The 27,430-nt window shown below is 43.7% G+C and overlaps 2 protein-coding genes across 6 annotated transcripts in view; one reads left to right on the forward strand and one right to left on the reverse strand.

Annotated features, from left to right (window-relative positions):
- LOC106964214 (histone-lysine N-methyltransferase ASH1L-like) lies at window positions 1–22,268 on the reverse strand. 4 transcript variants are annotated; one of them, XM_015059587.1, is made up of 14 exons: window positions 21,600–22,244; window positions 13,365–14,238; window positions 7,545–11,565; window positions 4,738–5,077; window positions 4,400–4,573; window positions 4,214–4,308; window positions 4,057–4,130; window positions 3,921–3,966; window positions 2,802–2,842; window positions 2,639–2,709; window positions 2,386–2,555; window positions 1,867–1,961; window positions 1,589–1,747; window positions 1–568 (listed from the first exon to the last, which is right to left on the reverse strand). In XM_015059587.1, the coding sequence occupies exons 2-13, from the start codon at window positions 14,025–14,027 to the stop codon at window positions 1,607–1,609; spliced, it is 5,931 nt and encodes a 1,976-aa protein (XP_014915073.1). In that variant the 5' UTR covers window positions 14,028–14,238; window positions 21,600–22,244; the 3' UTR covers window positions 1–568; window positions 1,589–1,606. The 4 variants fall into 4 exon arrangements, 3 of the variants coding, with proteins under 3 accessions (XP_014915073.1, XP_014915074.1, XP_014915075.1); XR_001428347.1 differs by lacking the exon at window positions 1–568 and having other exon boundaries at window positions 1,696–1,747; window positions 2,391–2,555; window positions 21,600–22,250; XM_015059588.1 differs by lacking the exons at window positions 1–568; window positions 1,589–1,747 and having other exon boundaries at window positions 1,873–1,961; window positions 2,371–2,555; window positions 21,600–22,252.
- A 2,006-nt stretch (window positions 22,269–24,274) lies between these two features.
- dap3 (death associated protein 3) overlaps window positions 24,275–27,430 on the forward strand; it is a 10,268-nt gene continuing 7,112 nt past the window's right edge. Inside the window, exons 1-7 of one of the 2 annotated variants that reach the window (XM_015059591.1) lie at window positions 24,275–24,485; window positions 24,632–24,673; window positions 24,798–24,911; window positions 26,419–26,520; window positions 26,597–26,705; window positions 26,813–26,905; window positions 26,980–27,110. In XM_015059591.1, coding sequence (XP_014915077.1) covers window positions 24,635–24,673; window positions 24,798–24,911; window positions 26,419–26,520; window positions 26,597–26,705; window positions 26,813–26,905; window positions 26,980–27,110 — 588 coding nt within the window. In that variant the 5' untranslated portion in view covers window positions 24,275–24,485; window positions 24,632–24,634. The remainder of the gene's footprint in view (window positions 24,486–24,631; window positions 24,674–24,797; window positions 24,912–26,418; window positions 26,521–26,596; window positions 26,706–26,812; window positions 26,906–26,979; window positions 27,111–27,430) is intronic. The other variant, XM_015059590.1, reaches the window with a different exon arrangement.

Here is a 27,430-nt window from a genome sequence, read left to right on the forward strand (position 1 = left end):
AGTTTTTAACTGGCTCGCTTCTCCTTGTGCCATTTCCCAAAGGTGCAATGTGACTTTGAAAGCTTAACAAGTAAATGAGGGTTCAATTTTGACCTACTTAAGGGGGGCCCGGGCTACATTTGCGTTTTCTCCTCCCCGGGCGGCTTATGAGCTCCTTGTCTCTTGGAAACTAGTGAGCCGAAAATGCCGAGTACCGCGCTGTACGTGTCCGCGTTCAACCTCCCGAGCAACACGCGTCCTTTTTAGTTTTGTTTTTGCTTAAGGTGCCGCAGTGAGAGCATTCAAAGTGTATATATGTTTTTTTTTTTTTTTTTAAGTGTGTCCACTCAGAATACATACAGTCTTTAGTGTGCTTGTTCATCCAGCACTAGTGCAAATTCATTTCAGCTGGTCTTTCCTTTTCATTGTATTTCATTTTTTCCTTCATCCACGTCAGTTTGTCTCGTTCGCCTCGCGGTCAAACACTCCCTGTCTTCGTCTTTCTGTCGTTTTAGTTGGTGCAGTGACATCGGTTTCAGTCCACCTCTTCACTGCTGGGGCTGGTCCCTCTTTTTGGAGTAATTCCACCCTACATGAAGATAAAATAAAAAATTACCAATGTGCTGCACGCGGTCCTGGATCAAACCAAACTGTTCAGTGGCATACGCCGATAATTTATCTGGATTTTAAGAGAAGGTTTTGAAACACTATTTCAAATAAAAATCTGAAAAGTGTGGCATCCAAAGCGTTTCCTTACTAATACTTTGTAGAATCACATTTCACTGCAGATATACGGCTGCAGGGTCTTTTGGGATATGTACCGTATTTTCTAGTCGGATTTATTTGAAATTGTCAAAATAAACATCGTTAGCGTGACCTCGTCCATGCTAATGACATGTTCTGGTGAAACGCTGTGTTCAGAAAAATTGTCAAGGTTGGCTTGGAAGTCTGCTAACATGCCAAGGATGACTCCACTCCGCCTGCGTGCAGTAAATCCACAGTTTTAATCCGGGTCGATGGGGAAGTTGCGTTACATGAAGTGGTGCCATCAAAACGGCCCGACAGCAAAGTTAGTTATATCCATCTGGTTGGCAACAGCCAGGGAGTGGGCATGTGACTGCACCGTTCACAAGCCTCTCCTGGCAGAACGTTCTTTATGGACCAAACTGTGGACTCCTTTCTCCGGCTCCCTTCATTTTACCGTCAATCCTAACAAACTTCCGCACATCATGATGTTGCCACCACTGTGTTTCAACTTTGGGAAATTTAGAACAGCTGGTTTTTGAAGTGAGATTAAAATGACATGTAAATGGCTGACTTGTGAAGACAGCTGCTTGAACTTGATTTTATTTAGGAACACCAGACAAAAGGGGCAGAAAACCCATTGCTCGCCACACACTTCCACTTCAGATTTTTATTTGAATAAGACCTGAAAAAAACCAACACAATCTTCCTTCCACTATAAAGCGATATACTCTGCGTAGATCTATTTCATTCAATCCAAATCGATTTTAATGCAATCTGTGGTCGCTGTGTGGTCGAATTTGTAAAAAGTAAACGGGTGTGAGTACTTTTGCCAGCACTGTACACCAGCTGATGCTCCACTTACCTCTCTCTTTCTGTTCACTTATGACTGCTGCAGAGTCAAAAGTAAATCATTCAACCGTTTCCTCCTCTGTTCTCTGCTGCAGACCTTTCTTTCCCCTCGTTTTGTTTCCTCCTCTCCCTCCTCTTCCTCCTCCTCTTGTCTGCTCCGGCTATTGGTGGGCTGGAGAGAACAAAAACATACAACTGACTGCAAAAGCAGATTTGAAAAAAAAAAAAAAATCTTCACTCTATTAGAAGACTTTTTCCTCCATGTGGGTGGTGTGCGGTCGGCTAACTCACGCTGGGGCTGGCAGTGAGCGAGCTGGAGGTGTCCTGACTTTGGTGGTGGGGGTCATTGCTGCTGATAACCGTCACCTCCACCCCCACTGAGTGATCTGCAGGTCGAACGGCATTCGGCACGTTAGCGGAGGCTGGAACATCATCTTTTACGGCTACATTTTTATTATATTTGTTCTTGTTTTCTCTTTGGTTTCTGTCTGCTGGATGAAAGTGTGTGGTTTCACTGCTAATGGAGAAAGTCGATGCCTGCTGAGTTCTTGGACACCAGCATTGGATGACAGAAACAGGGAAACATTTCTGCAGGCTGCATTCTGTGGTTGGAAAACCACTTAGTTTGGGCTGCTGAGTATGATACGGAAAGACAAGCCAAACATGAAGTCGGACGGAGCGCACACATACATGCACACATACGACACGGTCCACACAGATGTACAGCAAAACAAAAAAATGAAAGTGCGCAAGGTTCAACCACAGACACCTACAGAAACAAAAACTAACACACACACTTGCTTCATGGACCTGACTTGATGTGGCTGTCGTCCCCACTGGCGCCGTCGCAGGACGCGATCTGCGAGTCCTCTCCCTCCTCGTCGCCGTCTCTCCCCCTCGCTATCCTCATTCGGATCTGTCGGTCTCTCACCAGCTCCCAGTTCCTGACGAGGAACACGTGGTGTTTCACCACAAAGCTCCTGGACCCGGCACATACGGTCACAGACGGTTACCCTACTGACGCTGAAATGAGTTTAACAGCAGTTTATTTTGAAATCCATACTTCTCGCTGCAGGTCAGAGGCTCCATGTCGAGGTGAGGGAACAGGCTGGTGATGTCTCCGGAGCTCTCCTCCTGTTCGGTAAAACGCAGACGTGAGGAGATGAATGGAGGGAAAGCAATGAGCTCTTTGCTGGAATAGAACTAACCAAAGCTGCAAAACCCACCACTATTTGCTGGGAAGACGGAGTCTTCGGCTTCAGGCGACCTGCGTAAATCAGACAGCACAGTAAGAATCCGACGCATCAGACTTATTTGCTCCCCTGGTGCAGATGTGTAAAAAGTCGTGAAATAATTTAATTTTGCACAAAGCAGTGTAATCTAAAACCAGAAGATCTTCCAAAAATTCAACCTCTCATTCAAAAAAAGCTTGTGTCTTATTTTTTAGGGGGGAAAATTTTAAAATAAATGCATCTAAAGAATTAATAGTTATTTATTTTCAAAGTTAGGAACTGCAAATAAATAACCTAGAATTTCCACTTTTTGTTAGGCATAAATACATTAAACAGTAAAGATGGGTCAGAATGAGTATGCTGGAAAAGCGTTAAATTCCCATTAGGAGTAGTGATGCTGTGGGCCTGTTTTTGTCCAAAGGCCTGTGTGACCAAGTTTATATTGTTGCTCTGCACAGGGAGGAGGATGAGGGATCATTATGATGTGATGCAGAAGGCCAGTTTTTTTTTTTTTTTTTTGGGGGGGGGGGGGGGGGTTGCCAGTCATCAAAATGGGAAAGACAATGAAACATGGCATTTAAGTAAGACAAATTTGTGGTGTTCTTTATGGTTCCAGTATTTACTCCGAATCTAAATAGCTACTTTTCTCAATTTAAAAGGTCAAATTGTGACAATCAAGGCTGGACGAAGACCTACGTTTATTTTGGCACCAGCTACAGAAATACAGATTATGAAATAATAATAAAAAAAATTTCAAAAACACATTTAGAACTGCAGAAATAAGTGTAATTTTGGGTATTTGAGTATTATTATATTATTTGATTATATCTATAAGCTAATTGGTTGTTTGGCAGTGAAGCCAGAAAAATATAATTTTCTGTCCTACCATCACAAACATAAACATGGAATTTGGAAGTGTGGGCTTTGATTAGGACAGACTGATGTCTTTGGCACTTTAAAAGAAAATCTTAAGATGTGAAAAAGCACCACTTGTCCACTGATATGCAAGCATGTATCCTACGATTACACCAGGGATGAGGATGCGGTTTGTACACATATTTACTCGAAGTCACAACAGAAGTAGTAGTGATATCAAATAAGAAATAAACTCACAGTAACGGCGTTTCCTTTTCAGGGGGACAGCAGGTTGACGCTGAAGCTGCACCCAAATTACATCAGAGTTACATCTGAGTTAAAAAAAACAAAAACAAAAATCTGTTTGCTTGAATTCTTGTTTCTACCTAAATACCTGGTTTTGCTGCCACTGCCACATCACATCATATGGCAGCTGGAAGTGAATTCGCTTCAGCCTCAAGTACTTTCCTAAAGAAGATTAAGATAGTTCGAAATGAGCGGCGACAGCCAGAACGAGCCAGAACAAAGTCGAGATGTTAATCTGCACTCACCAACATGTATGGGAGCAGGCAAAAGGCTGTACTCATGCTCCCCTGGTGTGTACTCTAAACTCTCACTGCAGTTCTTCTGGGCTTGGAAGGGAGGACTGAGATAAAGAGAAAGGAAAGATTCATGAAAAGGAAAAAGATCATTAGATATCCTATATATGAGGGAGCTTATGGGTTCGCTTGGCTCACTCTGTAGTTTTATAATCGTCAGAGTAAAGGCCTGCTGTCAGGTAATTCTTCCTGGGGGAGCCATCACTGTTCTCTTCCCTGCAGGGGGCTACTGCTTGTGTCGGAGCCTCGTCGACATCTGATTGGCTGAGAAACTCAGAATGCGTGTCACATTCAGGGACGTCCTTGGCAAAACTAAAAGGAAAGTGCAAACAGAGAGATAGAGTGATAGGGAGGGTAAAGGAGAAAGAGAGAGATAGAGGGCACTGGCTTAGCACACAGTGCTGAAAACGGTGGGTTAATATAACAGCAGCGAGTGGTTGTATTGAACAGTCAAGTCAACCAGCTCCGGTGTTCACCTCTGATGGCACGGAGAGTCACCGTGTTTTCTCTTCCGCCCCCTCTTCCTCCGGGCCTGCGACTCCAGATCCATGACCTGCTGCACCATGTTGCCTCCTCCTCCTCCTCCTCCTCCTCTTTTCTCTGGCACCGCTTCTTCTGCCCCTCCTCCGGCTTCTGGCACAAAGTCAGCCGGCGACATGGACGGCGTCGCATGAGATGAGCGCGTAGGGGAGGACACGGCGGAGGGCAGCGGGTGCTTCCTGGGACGTCCTGGCCCCCTTTTGTTTTTCACCGCAGCGCAGTCTGGAGTTGGCACGCTCCTTCGCTGGCCACGGCTCCTCGAGTCACCTTGTAAACCTGCAGGAGGAGGAGAGGGGGAGAGGAGGCGAAGGGAGGGGAGGGACAGGGCGGAGGGGGAGCATGAGTGGCGGAGAGGAAGTGAGACAGATGTGGATGAGAGATTGAGCCAGCAGAAGGTGTGAGGTGAGGCCAGTCCGGGCTGAGTCATGTGGACGAGCCGCAGATTAGGTGAGTCACAACATTTCCTCTGACCGGATCACTTCTGGGAAATGCATTAAAAGTGATTTACGAGTTGCGCACAGTCAGAAATAAGTGATGCACACAAACACATTGAGGCACGCATACCTTTTATGCACATCATTTGTTTTTGCACACTCAGTTAAAGTGAAAAACAGTGCTGGAAAAGGAAACAGAGCAAAGTATGACCTAACGTTCTAATTCTGTGTTATTTTTTTCATCAGGGACAAAAAGAGATGTTTTTTCCTCACATACACACTCTGTGTGCGTCCCTCCCCCTCCCCTGACCTCCCTCTGATCCCTTCATCAATCTCTCCTGAGGTCATCCATCTTTTTGTTCCATTTTCCTCAGCCACTGACAAGACTGACCACTCTTTCCTTATTGGATTTTTCCAAATCAAACGGGCTCGGCCGGCCCAGCGGGGAGGAATAGGACGAGCTTTAAATAGCTGATCTGGTGGTTAACTAATGACTGTGCTTCGCTGGACAGCCCTGAGCTGGTGCGGCGTGCGGTTCAGGAAGATTTTAAAGATGTTCCTGCAGATTCCCAACAAGATATGGAACCCAAAAGTTGACAAGCGCTCATCTTAGCCATGAACTTCACTTTTCGGTTTCAGGGTGGAAGGAGCATAAAACACATACATCTTTAATAGATTTTAAAAACGAGAATTTGGTGCAAAAGTTTGAATTTATTCAGGATTTTCACAATTTTAACACAGGCTCAACTATAAACATCAAATTGATCCTATTCCTGGGACTGACCTGACTTTTAAGCATATTCTATATTCCAAGTCGAGGTTGAGTCTGTCAGCCTAATTGATCCATTTTAAAGATGTCTGTTTGCCATCACTGTCCTATTGAAGTGCCTAGTTTCTTGCTTTACCAATCTTCACATTGAAGACAAATGCTCAGTAGGACTTAACTGGTCTGTGGGATATTAAAATTTATGGCATTGCTTTTTTACTGCTCAATGTATACAGTGCTGATTATGATTAACCCACATCTTCCTCACTATTCCCTTACTTTTTCACCATGACAATCTCCATATACCTCTCTTTGAGCTTCATACTCTTGGTTGTTCAAATATTTATCAGTTGTGGTCGTCAAAAACATTGGAAGTCCATTCAAGGTGCCAAATATGTTATTGGGAAGTGGAGTTTTAATCCAAAGCCAGACTTCACCAAAGCTCACATCTGTAAGGATAACAGTATCTTCTCTGTTCAGGTTATGTAAAAACATTGTCACCACAGACAGTAACACTGGTGTTTCAAACAGCCTTTAGTTCACCATGTGCTGGTGGTTCCTGGGTCATTCCTGAACATCCTAACCAACTTTCATCTGAGTGTGACATTTTGGGTCGGACTGTTAAAATCCAAACAAAACTAGTTGCTCCAACAGGACATGATCCCAAAAGCATTAAAACTAGTTTTGGTGTGGATAACACTAAGGACTGAGCCTTGGGAGTAACCCTGACCCTCAGCTCTATTTAAAAGCTGTGGACCCCTGGTTTAAGATGCCCTAAAACCCAAGCAATTTCATGCAGCTATAATATTTTTGTAAGAAGAGTGCTCAAATTTCCTGACGGAGGTATGCCAGAAGCTTGTTCAAAGAGACAAGCAAATTGTATCCAGTCGTTAATTAGTGATAAATTAATGTATATATTTGAGTTTGTAGGTATTTTGATCCTATGTAGATTTTAGAGGACCCACAATAAATTCAAACTTCTTCACCAAATTCTTGTTTTGGAAATAAATGTTTCGGAGTTGGTTGGTGAATGAAGAGTTCAAATAAACCAAGAGTGTTTATAAGCTTCAGATCACTACTGTAATTTCTAAACAAATTCTAAGAGGAGTGGCTGCAGAGTGGCTGTGTTGGTGCCCTTGCACAGGAAAGGGACTGAAGCTGGCTATAAAAAGAATGGAGTCTGATTTCTCCTCATGCAGCCTCCGGGCTTTGATGTGTGGCTCAACAACACCTGAGAAAAAGCAGCTCTGTCACTATATTGGGCACACGGCTGCTGGTTGGTGGAGTTTCATCTCCGCACTGTGCAAATAGCAAAATCTGTCACACTGTGCGAGTAAAAAGAGGCTCTCTGCGTAAACCCATTTTCTCAGCTCGCTGTCATTATACGACTGCTATTGTTATATTTCAATGGTGTTGGAGTCTCTGTTTTATCTGGATTGCTGTCAGCATTCAAAATAGATTCACATTTAGCGCCAGTGAAGCAACAACAGAACACAGTTGTGGATTCAACAGTTGCCCATTCAGGTCATTAAAGCATTCTCACCTGCCTCCCTCCTCTCTGTCCACGCTGGCTCGTCCCTCCTCCATGACTTCTCCCCACTTCCAGGGATCCTGCTGCTCAATCCGCTCCTCAGGCCCCTGCCCGCTGCTGACATGGCTGCAGAAGTGAACAGGTTGGTGTGTTTTGGAGCGTACAGGCGTGAGTCGTTGACATCATCTTCGCCGTCCTCATATTCTCCTTCTGAGGCAGCCAGTCTGCCCACGCGTTTGTCCCCGGAAAAGCCTCTCCAGCTGGGGTTCAGGGTTCCAAATCCTGGGCTTCCTAGACTCCCAAATGTTGCCCAGTTGTGGCCCAAGCCGCCCCAGCCTCCTCCAAAGGAAGACAGGTGAGTGGAGCCAAGGCCCAAAGAGGTGAGAGACGTGTTTTTGTACCTCTCTGCCGAAGAACATGATGAAGAGGAAGTGGCAGCGGAGAAGGGAATGCTTCCATTTTGACGTAGCCAAGGCGAGTCTTTAGACAGCATGCTTCCCGGTCCTTTTCCCCCTTTCCTTCTTCCCTCTACTTGCCCAAAAATGAACCCTGACTGTGTCTTTGAACCACTCAAGAGCTCCCTATCCATGCCGTCTTCCTCCTCCTCATCCTGTAACTCCTCTTCAGTTTCCATGTTTCGCTCACAGTGGCGGTGACGGTGCTTATGTTTATGTTCGCTCCTCCCCCAGCCACAAGAGAGGCCAGAAACGAACCCCGAGCTTACTTCTCTGCTGCTAGCCCCTAAATCTCCCTCCACCTCTCCTCCTAAAGCTCCCTCCCTGAGCAACCTGCTTCTGCGCCTGTGGAATCTGGCTGGGTTGAGGAGGAAGTGAGCGTGGTGGGACTGATGGGGGGCGTACTGGTGAGGGGGTGGAAGTGGGAAAGAGCTGGGAAGGTGGTGGTAGAGCGACGGTGGTGCTGGTGGGTAGCTGCCGTAAAAGCCCATGTTTTCAATTGTTTCCTGGAACTTTGAGGGGCAGCCGCACTGCCGGCGGTCCAGTTTCCTGCTACAATGGCAAGGATAGAAGGGCTGAGGGGTGAAGGAAGGAGCCGCTGGGAAGGATGCAGGGTGTGGCGAGTAGAAGCCATTCAGATTGATCCGGAAGATGTTAGACCGGTGGGAATGAGAGGAGGAATGATGTCGCCTTCCTCCGTCAAAGCCTTGCCCAAATCCCGTCCTCGCCCAGCTCCGTCGTCCAATGTGAACCTCGTTGAACTGAGCGATCAGATCATCCAGTTCAGCTAGGAACTCTGGGTCTTGCATGTGCATCTGTTGGTGCTTCTTCTTATGCTTGTTCTTCTGTCTCTTCAGTGCACTATGTCCAAGGCAAGAGTAATAGTCAGAGTGAGTGCACTTGTTGTGTCCAAGGCAGGTGCACAGGCAGGCACAGGAAGCGGGACAGTCGTAATCCCTGCGCCTGTGTCGGTGTCGGTCTCTGTGGCGCTCTGCGGCATTTGAGCTGTTCATGGTGTTTGAGTGTCTGGCCACATGAGAGAGGGGCGACGAAACCGGAGAGGGGCGGTCCACAAGAGATGGAGGGAGCCTTTGACCTCCCAGAATCACCCCTGACCCATGACCCATCCTCAGTATTCCTCGGGCTCCCCTCATCTCGCCTCGCTCAGAGACGCTGTTGTTATCTGTTCCTATCCCGCTGTCGCTGGGCAGCGTCTCGTCACTGTGTGACTCGCTCCTTGGTGAGGGGGTGGCCTCCTTCAGGTGACTCGGGGAACCCGGTACATGGTGTATTGAAGTAGTGGCACCCGAGAGCTTACATGAAGACTGGTGAAAGGGAAACTGATGTCTCCCTTGACATGGGCAGCTCTTTTTTACAAATGGGGAGAGGGAAGAGGAGGAAGGAGGACGTGGGGACGTACAAGAGGAGGATGGGGAAGGGAGGGAGAAGTGGTGGGAAAAGAGAAGGGAGGATGTCGGTTCTGTGAGGCTGCCTTCGCTGTAAGGACTCTGGGCTCCACTAGAGTGGGTAAGTGATGGGGAAGGAAATGGGTGAGATGGGGGTGGCTGTGGCTGGCCAGATGAGAAAAGAGATGCTTCAGGGGGACTGGTAAACAAAGACGACTGCGTGGAGTTCTGGGAGCTAGAGTTTGGGTTTGCTGATTGGGACTTAGGCTTGCGTCCTCGCCTCTTGCCCATGTAAATGGTCCCTCTTTTGCTTACATTGATCTGAGGGCCCAGCTTGCTCCCAAATGAGGAGGACAGGGCTGTAAGGGTGTGAACTGTTGTGTCCTCAATTGATTTACACATTCTCAATGAGGTTTTACCATCCACTACCTCTCCTCCCCTACCCTCCTTCCCCATATAACCAGACATGATTACTTTGTGAAGTCGCCTCTTCTTTCTTTTCTTCATTTCATTAATCAGTCTCCTGATCTTTAGCTGCCGGTTCCCCCGTTCAGGAGGATAAAAGTCTTCACTCCTTTCCTTGCGATTGGGGGGATTCAGTGCATCTTCGCCCTGGTCCTCTGGGAAGGGCCTTTTGGGGGGCCGCCCTCGTTTCTTAGGGCTGGACTTAGACTGCAGTATCGGTACCAAGACCGGGGCTTTCTTAGATCTGTCACAGCGTACAATGGGCTCCTCAGAGGGAATATCATTTGGTGAAAGTCGAGGAGGAGGCTCATCCAAACTGGAGCTGTGGGATTTGGGGCGGCCCCTCTTCCTGGCTGAATCTGACATGGGGTGAGTTTGTTTTGGGGCTGCTAAAGACACTGGGGGGGAGCAGCTGGATAAGGAGCTCAAGGGCGCTGACTGTGACTCATCGCTCTGCTGAACAGCGGTTTTGGATGGAAACGATGTCTTAGTGATCTGGGGGAAACTTAGCGATGGATTATGCAGGGAATCCAAAGAAGCTTCCTGATTTTCCGCTCTGTGGGCGCGATGTACCAGCCTGGTCCAGCTGGGCCTTCTGGCTTTGCGCTTCTTGAGTGGTCGGCTGTCCTGCTCTCGGGGCGAAGAGGGGGGAGAAACAGGAATGTGAGAGGAAGACGGGGGCAAGTGGGGAGGAGCTGAGGACACAGAGAGAGGCGGAGGCACTACTGGGTGTCTTGATACGTCTTGTTCTTTTGATTTATTGGAATCACCTGTTGAAGCGGGCTCACTTTCTTTAGAAAGTCTACAACTGTCAACTGTCTTTTCTTTCTCCTCTAGTCTGACTGGAGTCACTTTCTTAGAGCTCTTATCTAATTTAGCAGTACCAACTGTTTCACCACATTTTGCATTATTATCTTGTGTCCTCAATCTTTCAGGGCTTAACCTATCTGCCTTTCCTGTCTCATTCTTTAGGTTATCCCTCCATAAATCGCCAGTTCTGTGTTTCTGATCCTTTTCTTTGTCATGTCTTGATCTCCCATCCTTGTCCTTCTTTTTCTTAACCTCATCCTTTCTTTTTTCACTTTTTTCTCTGTCTGCCTCTGGTCTATCTCTCCTTGATTTTTTATCTCTACGTCTCTCCTTCTTGGATTTCTTCTCTTTCTCTCTCTTATTGGCTATCAGGGGTAGTGGAGAGGGATCACAACCCTCTGACTGGGCGGAGGAAGGATCCAAGGAGGGGGAAGACTGTGATTTGGGGGTGATTTGGTGACAGGGAGAAGAGTCTGGCTTAGTCTTACTGGAAAGCTCTTTATGGGAGCCAGAAGACACCAGAGGCCTCACTGTGGAATCTGTGGAAGAAGCAGAAGAGGAACCGCTGAGTTTTCCAGCTTTGTTTTTCGACGAGGACAAAGTGCCAAGGATATTTGAAGAACTCCTCCCATTCGATAGTTCCTTCTGTTTTGCTGTCTGAACCAAACCATTGTGTTTCTTGGAGCTGTTCCCTTCATTCCTGGTTTCTGAAGTGGAGACTGTCTGCTTGCTCAGTGTGGACGGAGTGGTAGAAGTTGTCTGATCTGTTGTGGGAGAGCAGGATTTAAGTCCTGCAGGGGCAGACTGTCCATTAACACTTGGAAGCTTGTCTTTCTTCACTTTCTCTGATGAGCCATTTGAATTATCATCCGTCTTATCGGCCAGCTTGATGGGAACCTGGGGAATGCAAAAACAGAATTTCTGTCACAGACTGCAATGACCTTGAGATTTATCAGTAACAGTGCACACGCCCTTGTTTTAAAAATGAGACACTGATTAATCATTCTTAAGCTTTGTCCATCTTTAATGTGGGTTCAAGACACACTATGGCTTGTGTGTTCAGCTGATACACAAACTAAAGTGTAATGAGGAAAAATAAGAGGAACAGCCTAGCTTTGCATCCTTTATCCTTAATCCTGCACTTGCTGAAACACAAATTGATTAAACTTCAGCATTCAGTCTTCTTCAGTTGACTCTTGTCATAAATTAAGGTAAACCTGGCTAAGCTTAGCCAGAAAGAAAAAGATAACCCCAAAGCATCATACTGCCATCACAATGTCTCAACCTTTGGCAGTGAGACAGACTTGTACCTGTAAACCTAAAAGAGGGTTGTGCATACAAGTTCTAGTAAAATAAGCAATTTCTGAAACACTCACTTACCTTTTTGGTACCAACTACCAGACAATGTTCAAAGCCTTCTACAGGCACATCAAAGCTAAAATTTCCCAAAGCCTTGGGTGGAAATAGTCATAGTCTGTTGAACCAAAGTCTAAAATATATGTTTGGCTCAAAAATAATACCAGAAGACTGCCATACCAACAGTGAGACACGGTGATGGCAGTAAGATGTTTTGTGGTTATTTTTTCTTTCCGGTCACTGAGTGAAATTATGAAGAGAACCAGCTCTCGCCAGTTTGGACCTTAAAACTTTGGATTTCCGCTAGAAAGTCAAAAATGAAAACACAGAAACTGTGGAGCAAACAGAAGAGACACGTAGACAAGACATGTTTTCACAATGTGAGAGAGTTGGAGAACGTTTGGGAGGTACTATCTCTATCAGTGGCGAAGTATCAGTTCAAGGTTGTGTGCACTTATGCATCTGGGTTACTGCAACTTCTTTGATGTATATTTCTCCACCCACTAGATTTGTTGATTTCTACCTTGAACTTTTGAGGATATGTCAGATTAATGCTGTAACAGGGGTGTGTAACCAGAAAATATTTGTATTGCTTCAAGAGAGAGTATAAGAATAAAATGGGTCAAACAGGTAGAGAAAATGAGGGCATACCAAGGAAAAGGAGAAAGCCAGGTGATGGAAACTGGAATGGGGGCAAAGAGAGGAGAAATGCAAAGGTGGAGGAAAAAGAGAGGAGTCGAGTGGGACAGGGAAAGAGGGGGGAGTGAAAGATAAATGAGAGCGCGTAGAGAAAAGAGGGGATGTAAAAATAGAAGAGAGCTACAGATATAGAGGGCCAGGCAGAGACTGAAAGAGAGAGAGAGAAAACATTGCTATTGGTAGCTATAAATTGTCACTAATACAGATGAGAAGGCTTGACATTTTATACTCGTTCTGTAATTTTGGTATGCTGCTGCTGCTGCTCGAGTGACGTTTGAGCAGCTATGGCTATAAGCTTCCCCTTGGGCGATCATCACAAGGACTGATGGACCGATGTCTGCAATAACTCCAACTAGCTACCATCCTATCAGTCTAATTTTAGGTCTGTTAATTGTAATCTGCTGCTCAGGTTTCAGTTCTGAGACAATAGCTTATTTCACACTTATCTCTTTTCGCCATTCCAGTATATACGAGAATCTGCTGGTTAACTCTAAAAACTAACAGAGAAACTACAACATGTGGTTCTTTTTAATAATGGATGAAAACCCTCATTCGCTGAAAGCCTTGGTTGTTGTCCTTCTATTTAAAGCTAACGTCAGCAGCAGATTTACTGCCAGCAGCTGGGAGGCTGAGTGTCCTACCTGTTTGCCAGTCTTGGTTCCTTGGCTTGATATGTTGGGGGCAGAAGCAGGAGCAGACTCTGAAGTTAATGTCGAGGATATCGACAAAGGCTGCGATGACGAGGACGATAATGGCTTTGCAAGCGGCGGTGAAGCAGCAGATGTAGTTTTTTTGGATGTGGCCTGGACGGCATCCAGGCCCGATCGCTGCTCCCTGTTTGCCTCGTCTGTGGCTGGGCTGCTTTTGATCTGCTGGACCGCTCTTCCCTCTCCATCTGCCCTCAGCAGAGCCCCCCTGCCTTGCCTCTGATACGTCCTGATGGTGGGCTTGCACACGTAGCTCTCCAAAATCTTGGGCGGCTTTTTGGTGCGCTTGGCCTGGAGTCCAATCCGGACCCTTACGTTCCCCTCGGGGCAGTTTGACTCTCTGCCAGAGAGCTGGAGTTCCTGCTGCCCTCTGCAGCGCCCCTCGATGAGCAGCTCCAGCACTGCTCCCTTGTCCCCTTCTCTTTTTCCTCCTGGTCCTCTCTTCTCCTCCTCTTTTTTCCCAACATTGCCACTCTCCCCCTCGACTCTCCTCTTTTTCTCTGCCACTTGGTCCTGCTTACAGTCTTCAGGAGCAGAAGTGGAGTCCAGAGTGGAGGCGGTGGTTGGAGGGGTCCCCCCCTTCACTCTCTGGTCCATCAGAGAAGTCAGGGGGGAGAGGCAGTGTTCTGCGGAGTTCCCAGTATAACACCTTCAAATGAGCCCAGAGGGACTGTTGGGGTCAAAGACGAAGGGCAGACTGCAGGTGCAAACCAGAAAGGTTAGCAAAACAGATCCCTTAACTGTCCGAGTGCAGTTTATTGCCGTCAACCAGCGAGGGAAGGTCTCTCTCTTGTCCTTCAGACTTGAGCTGAGTAAATATGAATCCAAAAGAAAGAGGAGACGAAAAAACAGACACACACACACAGAGAGAGAGAGAGAGAGAGAGAGACAGAGAGAGAGGCCAGAGATTAGTCATTTTAGTGAGCTCAGATGCTGAATCGCAGCGGCACAGGAATTGAGGGGGAAAGTCCCCTTCCTGCAGGCAGCTGCAGCGAGGTGCTAAAGTCTGTGTCCACAGAGATGATCTCATCATACAGAAAGCCCAGGAGGCCAATCAGATTCCCAGAATGTCAGCTCTAACTGGAAGACTTTACTCACAATCCCACCAAACAACTGTCACAGTGGTCTCTTCTGACGGTCTTCAGCTACGGTGCATAACAAAAGCGCTTTTGTAAGAACTCTTACATTTTCTATTATGTTAGCTCAACACTAAAACATTCTGGGGGGGGATTTTATGTGACTGACCAACACAACGAAGTGCATAATTTTGAACTTGAAGAAAAATGTTACAAGGTTTTTAAAAGTTTTTTTTTTTTTCTGCAAATAAAATTCTCAAAAGCATGAAGTGAATTAGTAGTGTCCCTAAAAAAACATCCAGTCCCACTGCCGCTACCACATTTCACCGTATGGAAGTTGTTTTGCTGTGATGTAAAGTATTAGTTCTTTATCACAAGTCGTCTTGTCAGACCAAACATGGATGTCTGACACTCGTTTGGCTCTGTGGAAACTGTTATCTGTAAGACTGGATACATCCAAAGGCGATTCTAAGAAATCCCTCTTCCTTCTCAGTAAGATCATATTTTAAAGCATTTCAAACATGACGCTGCCATCACCTTGTTTCGCCGCGCGTTTTAGGGTGACAAATGTTTGGTAATGTTTTCTAGCAAACCTCTGAGGCCTTAACAAAACATAAATTTATACTGAAACTATACTACACACACTAAAGGAAGTTGGTTTCACTGGATTTTAAAAGTTTCAGAGGTAGGAGGGCTGGATATGAATGCACACTTTTCAAATTCTTACCTATGAACATTAATAGTTTCCTTCTAATTCACGACTAAGTGCAGCTTTGTTGATCTGTCACAAAAATTCAAATAAAATACACAGAATGTTGTGGCTGTGATCTAATGGAGAAGTTGTGCAGAGCACTGCCCCTATAGATCTGAACCACAGCCACAGTCCCCCTGCACACTGTAGCTCAGTTACAACCCTTACTATTCCTCTCCCTAAATCAGCGAATCAATCAGTCGTCTCCTGACATATTCGAACACTTGATCCAGTCTCCTCCCCTCGTCTCCCCACTGTCTTTGCCTTCTGTTCTCAGCTACTCCCACAGCCACCTCTCCACCCACCCTTCCCTTCACTGTAGTCTCTTTTCTTTCGAAACCCCCCGCCCCCTTTCGTGTTTGGCTTTAACCTTTTTTTCATACATTTCCTATTAGTCCCATCCACTCTCATTCCCTCTCTGCAGACCACACAGTAAAACAGTCAACCCGAAAACTGTATCGTTGTTAATCAGAACCATATTTCTTCCCTCTGAGCAGTCCTTTCTGCTTTTCCCTCCTCTCCAGCCTAAATCCTTCCATTCACAGCGCAAACCATTCCCCTCCTCCCTCCCGCTTTTCAGTAGTGGTAACACAAATCCGTAGGAAAGGGTAAAACTTATTTTTGGAAAGGAGTGCAAATTCCTCCTCCTCCCATTGCTTCCTCTAAGTCAAGTAAAGCTTTTCATTGACCCCATTGTAAATGGACTTTTAATGTGACATTACACCAGAGAAACACGCCCTAAAAATAACAATCCGCTCACCAGAGAAAAACTTTCACTCTCACTCACCCTGCGTTCACAACTGTTTTTCTCCCAAACCGAAAAGCTTTGAAAAGGAAAGTGACATCCTTCGTCGAGCTCCTCTCATTAGTCTCCATCTCTCATCAAGGGACACGCTCGTCCATTTTCTAATAAAACACACCCCGCCGAAGCATTCTTGCGGCTCTTTCTTCTTGTCTCTCTGGAGGGCCACTTATGAAATAGCTCATCTGTCTCTCAACAACACGTTGAATTGCTGCCTTAAACCTACGAGAGCATCTCAGTTTAATGTTTTCATTTAGGAGCTCAGTGGACCATCTTTCCTGCCTCTAGGTCCCCGAGTCCAAACACACACAGAAACTCTTTCCTTGAATCACACGAATCGACATCTGTTCCAGAAACTGCTCTTATGTAACAGTATTGGAAAGCATGTTTAAGGCCAGTACTGCTTACAATAAAATCAAACGAGTACAGCTGTGGACAGTAGCTTTCTTAAAGATGCAATCCAAGGATGCCAATTTATTCCGCTTGACAACCGTATACCGACAGTAAAATGCAGATGAGTGAGAAAGGACGTCACAAAATGCAAAATTTAAACAATGTGCTGCAGAAAAAATAAAAAATAAATTCTGCTTACTGTTTCTCGTGTGAGATTGGGTTTATAACGTCACAAGAAGCCCAAGAATCAATCTGATCAGCCAGCATTGGAACATATTATGCCGGAAAAGCAACTCCTGATAAATTGAGACATAGACTCCAAAGCACTCATTTGAGTTGAAAAATGCTAACCATACAGGTCTGAGCCAGAATTTGACTGATGTTCCCCAAGCCATGAAGGGCGCTGAGTAGAGGCAAACGATTATTCAGATCTCTAACTTGCACGAATGTGTTTATATTTCTGATTCAATTTTTCCGTCTGTTTGGTTTTTCGGCACATTTACATGCCAGACACCGTTGGGAGCCCTACCCACATGACTTTTTTTTTTCTTTTGCACGTACAAACGACAATAAATTTATAGCTTCATATAACTAAAGTATTTTTGGTTTTCTCCATATGAAAAAAAAAACCTTTGTCCTTGCCAAAAGAAGTTCTTTGTAAACACTCCAAATATCTTCACCCATAGAAGAAAAATGCCCCAAGATATTGCATTTACTTTAGCATTATATTCTATACTGTAACACGGTCACTAAAATGCACTACAGAACAAAGAAGAAGGTATGAAGCATGTATTTAAAGACTGCTGCTGTTGATGTGCTTGGGGTCATGCTTCAGCATTGATTATTTGTACCTCATTTCCACTGAGTGGTACAGCACGGGTCGGTGCGGTTTGGTTCGTTGAAAGCGCTTCCACCACAAGTTGGACTTTCCCTGGGAAGCCAGGATGAAACCCAAAAGCCTACTGTGGCATCAAACATGTTGCACTAGTTTGTCTTGTGATGGTCGCAAGCAGAGACATTTTTCTGTCCCCCAGTGCTGTGTGATGCCAGAAGCTCCACCCTAACTATGCCATACCAACTACAACTGCACACCACCTAGAGCCTATTTAGGATGGTGCAGTATGGGTCGCTTATATGAACCGCTTTTACAATGGGAGCTGACAAAACAGCATACCAAACCGCACCGACCCATGTCATGCCACTCATTTGAAACAAGACATCGCATACTAATCCAACTAATTAAAGAACCTCGTGGATATTGCTTCCACTAATCTGTAAGCATAAGATATATTGCCCAAAAAACATCTATTTGTTAAAAATAATTATTTTTCTGTGTCCCCAAAACCTTGGAGCCCTGGGCTACTGCCCCAAGTGAATGTCTGTCATTCACTTGTACTGCCTCCAACATCTACTTAATTTTCCAGACTAGAGCCAGTCTGAACTCTCTTTAACTTCTCTCTTTCTGTCTACTGAACAATGGGAGTTTTTCTTACTTCCCCCCTGGAGTTGACTGGACTGTTGATGTTGCCAGCTGTATTACCTGTCCACACAGTGGGGCTAACCGACAGATCGGGGCTTTGTACGAGTCAGAAGTAGCGAGGGATGCAGCAGTTCTGCAGGAAGCGTCGTTGGAACTTATCTTGACCTTTATTGTTACCAGATTTCTCAAATGTTTTGATGATGCTGTTCTGACTAGAGATAGACACATTGAAGTTAGGCAATGCTTGCTACTAGTATCAGGGATTACAGCGCTTTAACATCTTTATAAAGAAATGTGCTTGGGGTCATGCCTGAGTATTGATTATCTATACCTCAGGTCTGGAGACCTGAGTAACTGTCCCTTCCCTCACCTATTGCTGTTTATTGCCAGTCTACTAGCTGAAAGAAATGGCTGTACAGTTTTTCCCTTGCTTACAGGCTGGACAAACTCAAATCTTATCAGTTATTAAGAAAGCACACAGTTATGACATGAAATTGGTATTAGGCAACACTATCAGTTAATATAGTCGGAGCCTCCCAAACAAGAAAACTGCTCTAAAAACAAAACTTATCCATTATTCATTGCAGTACTTCAGTACAATACTAACATAGTTCTATTGTACTATGAAAGAGTGAAACAGCTGGATTTATATTTCATATTTTCAAAAGTATTTCAAATTACTGATCCTCTCATGGATCCAACATTGGGGAAACTTAAATTAAATTAAATTAGATTTCAAACATTAAACTTATCAAACCTTTTTCTACACGTTTTGAGTTATGCAGACATCATTAACTAGAGTTTATCATTATCACAATAAATAACAGTACCATTTTTCCCCTGATAAGGACATCCAGTGCTATAATTGCCCATACCTTGATGGGGAACGAAGGTTTCCCCAGCCTCCTATCATCATCCTGAATAACTGACTGCTGTTTAAAAACTCAAGTAGATAAACTGTGAGCAGTATGTCTGTCAAGTAGCTAACTACACATTCTGCCAGAGCAGATAGCCCAACTTATTAACTCCCTAATATCAGCTAGTTATACTCTTGGTGTTATTCTGTAAATAATATAAGACCTGCAGAAAGGTCTTATATTCTCTGCTAAAACGGTTACTAAATTTATTTTTCTCTAATTTTTTTTGTACCTAAATTGATGCATCATATACATATAGTTGTAGGAATCTCAGACTGATGGAGACATTACAATTAAAAACAAGCAGATTGCAAATGCACACATTCAAAATAACTCTAATCAGTTACCTTTTGTGATGTCACTAAAGACATGTTGATATGAAGAATAGATTTTATCTTGAGAAAATGACAAGTTATAATACAATACCGGAACAAGTATTTTCTCCTCATTAAATGTTATTCAACAGACAACAAAGTAGAGCTAAAGACTTTACTCAAAAGTTTTGGTAACAGCTTTAAATGCAGGCACTTTCTGAAACAGCTGTAGTGAAAAGCGACAGCAGGCAGATGATGAGAGTGGCAGGTTTTCAAACCTAAAAGGGTAAGCCCATTCAAGATCAGTCAAAGAGCATACTAATAGCTCCTTATGCTCTCCAGAGCCATACCTCTCATACATAACTCTGAATTATTCTAAGATTAGAGCAGAAGCTATTCCCAGTGACAGAATGATGGGTGGACTTGACACCGTAAGTCACTGTGGTTCCTCTGGAGAGGGACGATTAAATCATGATAATGGCCCTCCGTCTTTCCAGCAGCATCATGATCACCATCCTGTGACAGTGTTATCATCGAGGACCACAACAGCCGCTAGCATCTGCCTGACAACAGCAGGAGCACAGCTGGAAACTGGGCTCCAGTGTTGGCATCTCAGGTTATTGAACCATGAAGCCTCGCAGTTAGTCACTCGGTTCTCACACCTCACCCTCACAGGGAAGGAGTAGCGCCCATAAGGAGATACTGTGAGGTAGTGGCCAACCGCACGAATTTACTAGGCAATCGTAGATGAAAGTCTTTTTATAATACATTTTTATTTTTTTGTTTTCTTCATTGGTTTGTCATGCTTGTGTCTTTCAGAGCGTACTTCTCATTCCTTGTCCTTATACTCCTGATATTATGTTCTGGTTCCAGCTTTTACGGTGCTTGGAAAAGATGACCAGTGGCTCGCATCTGGTCACCCTTTTCTAGAGCTTTCGGAGGCGCCCCTATACAGAGAAGTAAAGTACTTTGCAATAGTATTCACCTTAAACAGTTATCCTTTTTGTCAGATTACAAGTGTTCACTTCAATTTACTTTATTGGAATTTCATATGATCAACTAGCACAAAGTAGTGGCTAACTATAAGCGGAAGAAAATTATTTTAATTGTGTTTCGCAAATAGAAATCTCTAAGGTGTGTTGTGTATGGCAGAAACCAATTTTACAGCAACTACAGCTGCAAATCTTTTGGGGTTACGTTTCTGCCAGCTTTACAACTAGAGACTGAAATACTTTCTTGCAAAATAGCTCAGGCTCAGTCAGATTAATGGAGGTCTTCTGTGAAAATCAGTTTTCAAATGCTGGAACAAATAATTGCCATATGGTTAATGGTTTTCTCCAACTTGAGCTCCAGATTGCTGCAGCTCCTCCAAAGCCACTGCTTGCCTGGTTAACGCCTTGCACAAGTTGGCAGTTTAAGTGGATGACCATGGAAACTTTGGATTTGAGTAATTCAGTTTCTCTCTAACATGTTAAGTTTCTTGGTTTTGGTCGTGTTGCTTGTTCTCTAATTTCCAATAACTAACCTCGGATGCTTTCACAGATCAGCTATACTGAGACTATGTTACACCTATTTGCTAATTATTTCTGAAGGCAATTGAATTGGTTGCACAGGTTTTGGCTTAGTGTAACCATGCCACACTTTTCTTATTTTTACTATTCATTGCACCCTTTATTTCCACCACACATTTTTACTCTTCTTTTTTGCTTATTTATCACATAAAACTCTCGTAAAACACATTAAGGTTCGTGGCTCTTGCGTGACAGAGCGTTGACAAAGTTTGAGGGGTGTGAATACTTTTGCGATTTTTCTATTTCCCACCTCCTCACACGTACACACACTTCTCCCTCAGTAAGAAGTGTGTTGATTGAACATTATGTACTCGGGTCGCAGTTGTGTCGGCTGACTGATGTTGCCACTGTAGATATATTGAAGCTTTCTCTCCTCTAAAATGACTTTGCGCACCATCCTCTTGATGCTGGCGCACTTGCAAATGAAACACACGTGTTGTTGTTGCTCCTTTCTCCTCCGTTATTACATATGACGCGTGTTTGAGCGTCCTAATATATATATTTTTGAAAGAAAAAAAAACACAGCAAACATGCACAGCAAGCGAGCTAAAAACTCAACATGGAAGTAAAAGAGGGAGCATGGCATCAAAACGCGCCTGCTGATGTGGATCAGTCCCGAGAGAGCCCCCCTCCCCACCCCCTCTGTCCTCTGCCAGTCCCCCTGCTGGTGTCAGCAACATTGAAATAAGAAAAATATCACCGCGCAAGGAGAACAGAGGAAGGGGGGGAAACACGCTCAGCAACAAGGGATAAAATTAGCGCAAAGCGGATGCACCGAATTTGAGCTCGGTCATGATGAAAAGGCCTGCGCACCTTAATACGGACTGCCATGACAATCTGTAATAAGGCTACGTAGGCTACTTACCCAGAGAGCGCGTCCCAGAGCCAACTGCGTTCAAGGCAAAAGGAGCTGAAGGTGTTGCTGTCCTGCTCTCCGCTCCTGTCGGTTCTAACTGCGAGCGATCCGCCGCTTCTGGTGCATTAGATTGTGGCTCCGATTACATAACTAAGGCCGGCGGAGGTTAAAAACACCCCCGAAAGGCGAGTTTGTTTCCCAGCAGAGCGCGGAGCCCTCCGTGCAACAACATCGGCGCGGGTGTTTTTCATAATCGGTACAGTCGACGGATCTCCGCCGAAGCGTCTCCGCAGCTAGGTGGCGTACTGGTTACACCCACTGGGTCTTATTTTGCCCACTTCTCTCTCAGGGAAAGTTGGATCGCTCCCGCCAGTTCTCATGGCTCACGGCGCTCTGATGTACGTGTGTGCGCACACAAGCAGGCAGGCAATGAGGAGGAGGAGGAGGAGGAGGAAGAGGTGGTGGAGGAGGGGGACGGGCTGAAGGCTGCAGCTCTCTAGTGCATATGTGCGTGTGCGGTTGGATGTGCGGGAATGCAACTGCGTGGCCATTTTCATGTGGCCAGAGGAGGAGATAAAACGGCGAAGTGAGCCCAGGATCTCGTTGCAGTTCATAACAGGCGATCAGAGGAAGGCTATTTAGTCTCTTAATAAAATGGCGACGACTTGGCTGAAGTGAGCTGCTGTCAGGGTGTTTTTCTTCTCTTCTGGTGGGGAGCAGCTCAGAAGTTGCAGAGTGCGTCATGTGAGATTCGGGGTTCAGCTCATACACTGCTGGGAGAGGCAAACAGGATATGAGCATTTATTAAAAAAGTTAAAGTGAGAACTGCTTATTATGCATTAGTTAAACAAAGAAACAAAAAGCAAACAGTCTCTCTCTATCACTCATCCATGGATAATATATTTTATTTCAAGCATAATGCATTTGACAATAATAGAAGTTATACATTATACCGCTATCTGTTTTGTTGCCAATCATAGGTTCAAAATCAGAACGGTTTAGGTCCACAGGGTGTGTGTCCAGTTCATTGATATACCTCGTCAAATAAATGTGTCAAAATTCTCAAAATAATACATTTTTATTGCAGTAGTGGAAAATCAAGACTGCGATTTTCATTACATTTCTGGCTTTAATTTGAGAAGATTTAATGAGAATAAAAACATAACACACACAGCAGCCAATTTCTCTCAGCCACCATATTCAAAATGGGAAAAATAAGAGAGCATAACCTCGAGGCGGTGCGTTTTGAACTTTGCAAGACAGAAAATAGTTAAATTCTGCCCTGAATTTACTCAGATCTGTAGTCTAAAAGTTTAAAGCTACTGGGACTGAGACAAACAAGGCTTCTTGGTGAGTTAGATTTTATCGTATTTGCACCCTTAAAGATTTCATTTGTCTTAATCACATAGAATAAAATTTGAATGTTGGCTAAAGATAACTTTTTTTTAAAAAAATGTACAGCGTTTTCAAACTCTGATTTTATTGATTTAGGGAGCAAAATTACCAAAAACAACATGAGCCTATAAAGAAAATTAATAAGAACTGGTTGTGCCACCGTTGGTGGCAACATTCAACTTTGATGCTTGGCAATTTGTTTTTATGTCTCCATGGAGCAAGTTTGCCCCACTCTTCTTTAAGTGAAGATAAGCTGGCCATTTAAGGTCATGTCACATCATCGCAATTGAATTTAAATCCATAATTTGACCAGGCCGCTTCAAATTTGATTATATGAAGTCTTCACAAAGTCTGTGACATAAAATCCAAGTAAAACATCTGAGATTATGTGGTTTCAAAAAAAGAGAGACTGAGCAATAATGGCATCCATAGGACACTTTCCAAGGAGGGAACCACTGCTGAGGGAAAAGGAAACTGGTCTCACTGTTCCCAGCAGACATCTTGATGATCCCCAAAAGGTGAACTTTTAGTAATTACATTTAGTGTAAAACTAAAGCAGTATTTTATAATAAATGACATCATAAACAGTCAAACATGGTAGCAGCAGTGTAATGGTCTGTTAAAAACCTCCTGCAATTGATTAACCAATTTATCCTTAAGTCAATGAATGGATTGTTCAAGACTTTCTGCTCTTCAGAAGAAAATCTTGAACATAAACCATAAATCAGCTTGTGATCTTAGGTCAAGAACACTTGTGCTATTCAGAAGGACAAAGATCTAAAGAACACTCAAGTGAAAGTGTTGGAATGAATGGCCTAGTCAAAGTCTGTATTAAAATCTGATTGAGATACTGTGCTTGACCTTAAACAGGTTAGTCGTGCTGGAACACCTTCCAATGTGAGTGCATTAAAGCAACTCTTTAAGTTGGGCCAAAATTCCCCCACAGAGTGGATAGAGAGGTTTGTAGTCATTTATCAGAAAGACTTAGTTTCAATTGTTATCAAGTCATCAATGAACTTGGTATCACAAATGGTAATGACCAAAACTACAGTCAACACATTTAATATAATCAAAGAAGATAAATAAGATGCACACAGAGAAGACACGCTGATGCAAAGATATAAAATAAAGTAGCTTGAAGTATATGAAAAACACGATAGCTCAAAAAGGTTACTCTTTAAACTCTGCACCAGACATGCGTAACAACGTTTAGAAACAAAATGTGCTAAAGTCCAAAAAACTACATTTCCCATCTTTGAGGAGAAAGCTTGTGTGATCTGATTGGCCAATGACTGTGCTACGTCACGTCCTGGCGTTCATGATGGCGTTGTCCGTGGCAGATCTGGCACATTGACTTTTGCCGAGCTGTGTGGTGTTGTTCTTCCCCTCGTCTTCGTCTCCGGGTCGTTTTGTTGGTAGATGAAGTCAACAGATAAACTCCCAGCGTAAATATCTGTGGAAGTGAACCCCGGTGAGTAGCTTCAGAGGCCTCACAGCTCGGTTAGTGTTGCCTTCACTGCGCTGCTGCTGCTGCTGCTAGCTGTTAGCTGTGTGTTTATGCAAAGGTTACATGACTCGAGTGAAACCTTTAAATGCTTTAAAGCTTTAAAATATAAAAGTAGTAACTTTTCCTTGGCGTGTTTCAGATCATGTCTCTTCACAGACTGGCTTTCAGGCTGCGGCCAACGGTGAGAGTAATATTTATGGATTACTAACTGTGATCTAACTCCTTCTGCATGTTTTTAAAACCACATTTGAGGTGTTAAACTGAGAGGTAAAGATATTTTACTGTATTTTGCTGCTGTGTTGCAGGTGACGCGTGTCAGGAGTCTTCATAGCAGCGGATTTGTCCAGCAGCAGGAAGCTGTGGCTGTGGAGCCAGAACCAGAGTCTCTGTCAGTCTTCAGGACACAGGAAAAAGACCCAGTAAGATGTTTTTTTTCTTCTTCTTTTTTAACGGGAATCAGGTGGTTCAGTTTATGATTATTTTAAAAAATAAGTATAAGGGCATATGTCCATGTTTCTTCTAAACAGATCCACTAGCTCCTTTATTTTTATATTTAAGGTTAATAGGCTGTATATGTTTTTAAGTTCTTCAGTGTTTGTAAACTGCTGCAAATTGAAAGCATAAACTTCAATTTTTCAGTTTTCAAGTGTGCAAAAAGCACACCACATGCTTAATTGTCTGTACTTCTTAAGTAATAGGATGAAGCCACCACTGAGTGTGCCACTTAAAAAAGCCGATATATAAAATAGTTGAAACACTAGAATTTGAGATGATGTTTTTATTTCAGATAATGGCTCATATTCACCAAATTTTTTTTTTATCTATTTATAGTTATCTATTTATAGTCTGTTTTTAAGATTTCTCACAATCACTGTTCTTTTAAACATGAAGGCCTGTTGTTATGTAATACTTTGTGCATATATTCATAAATATGTATATACAGTTAGATTTATGCATAACTTTATTTACATTCAACCAAGAAGTTTGATTCTGACTGATAAGGAGGCAAGCATCTCTCGAAAGATAAAGCAATGTGAAATAAGTGTCCGTTTTATTTACATTTGGCATGTCAGCAGGCTTTGCTACCCTTCTCAAAGATGATTGGAAACAAATTGTCATTAGACGTTACAGCAATTAAAGTTATTTTCTCATTGCTGAGCAGCTTTTTGCATATTTCCTCTATTACTGTGGTTATTTTTATGCTTGGTGATGAGTCAAGTACTGTTTATTTTATTTTATTTACAATTGGTGTATAAATAAATACATATAAAAAGTAGAAATTGTTAAAATGAGATGGTCTGAGGTTATTACAAACCCTGAAGTTGCTTTGAAGGTTTCCCATGGCATCTGTAATAAAATCATTTCGGAGAAAAACATTTTAGTGACAACTAGTGTTCAAGCATAAAACATAAAACCAGTTTTCACTTTTTAACCGCCTTCTGTTACACTCGCCTCTATGAAAAGATAAATGCATATTATTTTTTCTACCCTTATTCACTTTAGTATCTTCTTCTATAGGACTTGTGGCTTGAATTGACAAGTAAATTTAGAAATCAAATTTGAAATAAAGCTGTTTTGTGATCAGATTCATTTTGATTATAGGACTCTGTTCCTGTCCCACTTTATCATTTTGTCCGTCCGAAACCCAGTACCTTTACATGAGTGGCCTTGAGTTAATTTCCTTTTTTCAACTTGTTTTTGTTCCTTTTATTGACAGATTCTACTTACATATTTATGTTGAAATATTTGTAATAAACTAATAACAGTTTGTCGTACCAGTGTAACAGAGTAATTTTTTTTTCATCTGATATAGTTGAGATTGGTATTTTTAATATGTACTTTTGAAGTTTTGCACTTTGCTATGAAAGATGCCCCGATGCGATCATTCTGAGTGACCCATCTCCGTCCCTCTCTCTGACCCTCCAGGCTTGCCACTCAGACAAACATGTGGGACAGTTCTACACCCTGTCTTCTGCGCATGTCCGGCCTCTGTTTCCCGACAGCCTCCCTTGGCGCTATCAACAACAGGCAGGTTCTTCTCTGAAGCTTTAATCGACGTCCTCCACAGTCAACCCGCTTGTAAACCGCGCTGTATCATTCCTAGATGAAGACGTTCAATGAGACCTGCATCATGGTGCGGCAGCCGGCCCTGGAGGTCATCTCTTACCTTAAAAAAGCCGACTACAGCCAGCCTGCCCTGAGATATGTGTTCTGTATCCTTCAAAGCGCTAAGCCGCACCGACTGCAGAGGTAAACAAAAGTTCCTTTGCCTCTCGAGCCTGAATAAAACGTCTGTTGTCGTCCTTATCTGGGGGCTCAGACGGGCTGAAGGGGACTGGGAAAACAATGTCTCTTTGTCACACGCTCCACTTCTGCTACACACAGGGATGGCTGGTGCTTCACGTCCCTGATGGTAAGACAAACACAAATCCCACAAGTGTTTATCTGAAGGCCAGAGAGAGTAAAACCCTCCTCTTCCTCATGCAGCCCACCTGTGGGTGAAGAACTGTAAGGAGCTGCTGCCGTCGTCCTATAAGTCGTCTCGCTTTGATCAGCCGCTACAAGCCACCACGTGGCTTCGCAACTTCAAAATCACCAACGAACCTTTTCTTTCAAAGGTAACATTAAAACTTACTCATTCGCCTCGATGGGAGAGTTATGAAATCAAGAGACAAAGGCTGGAATTAGATCCTATTTTTTTTGTGCTTGCAGCTGCTAAAGACACACACTGGGTAATATTTTAGTTTTAAAAAAGCCGTTCTTCTGCTCTTATTTATGTTAAGTTGCGAAATTAAAAAAGGAAACAGACAAGCTCTAGTTGCTTTCCAATAAAACTTGCTGATCTCACTCAGAACTGACATATTCTCAACAAACCCAGCTAACTTTTCACAGTTGTTCATGTAATCCGAAGTAGATTTCCCCCCCCCCCCCCCCCGTG

Source organism: Poecilia latipinna, unplaced genomic scaffold (genome assembly GCF_001443285.1).
Source record: "Poecilia latipinna isolate Pla-1442-1.1 unplaced genomic scaffold, P_latipinna-1.0 Scaffold1640, whole genome shotgun sequence".
Taxonomy (NCBI): domain Eukaryota; kingdom Metazoa; phylum Chordata; class Actinopteri; order Cyprinodontiformes; family Poeciliidae; genus Poecilia; species Poecilia latipinna.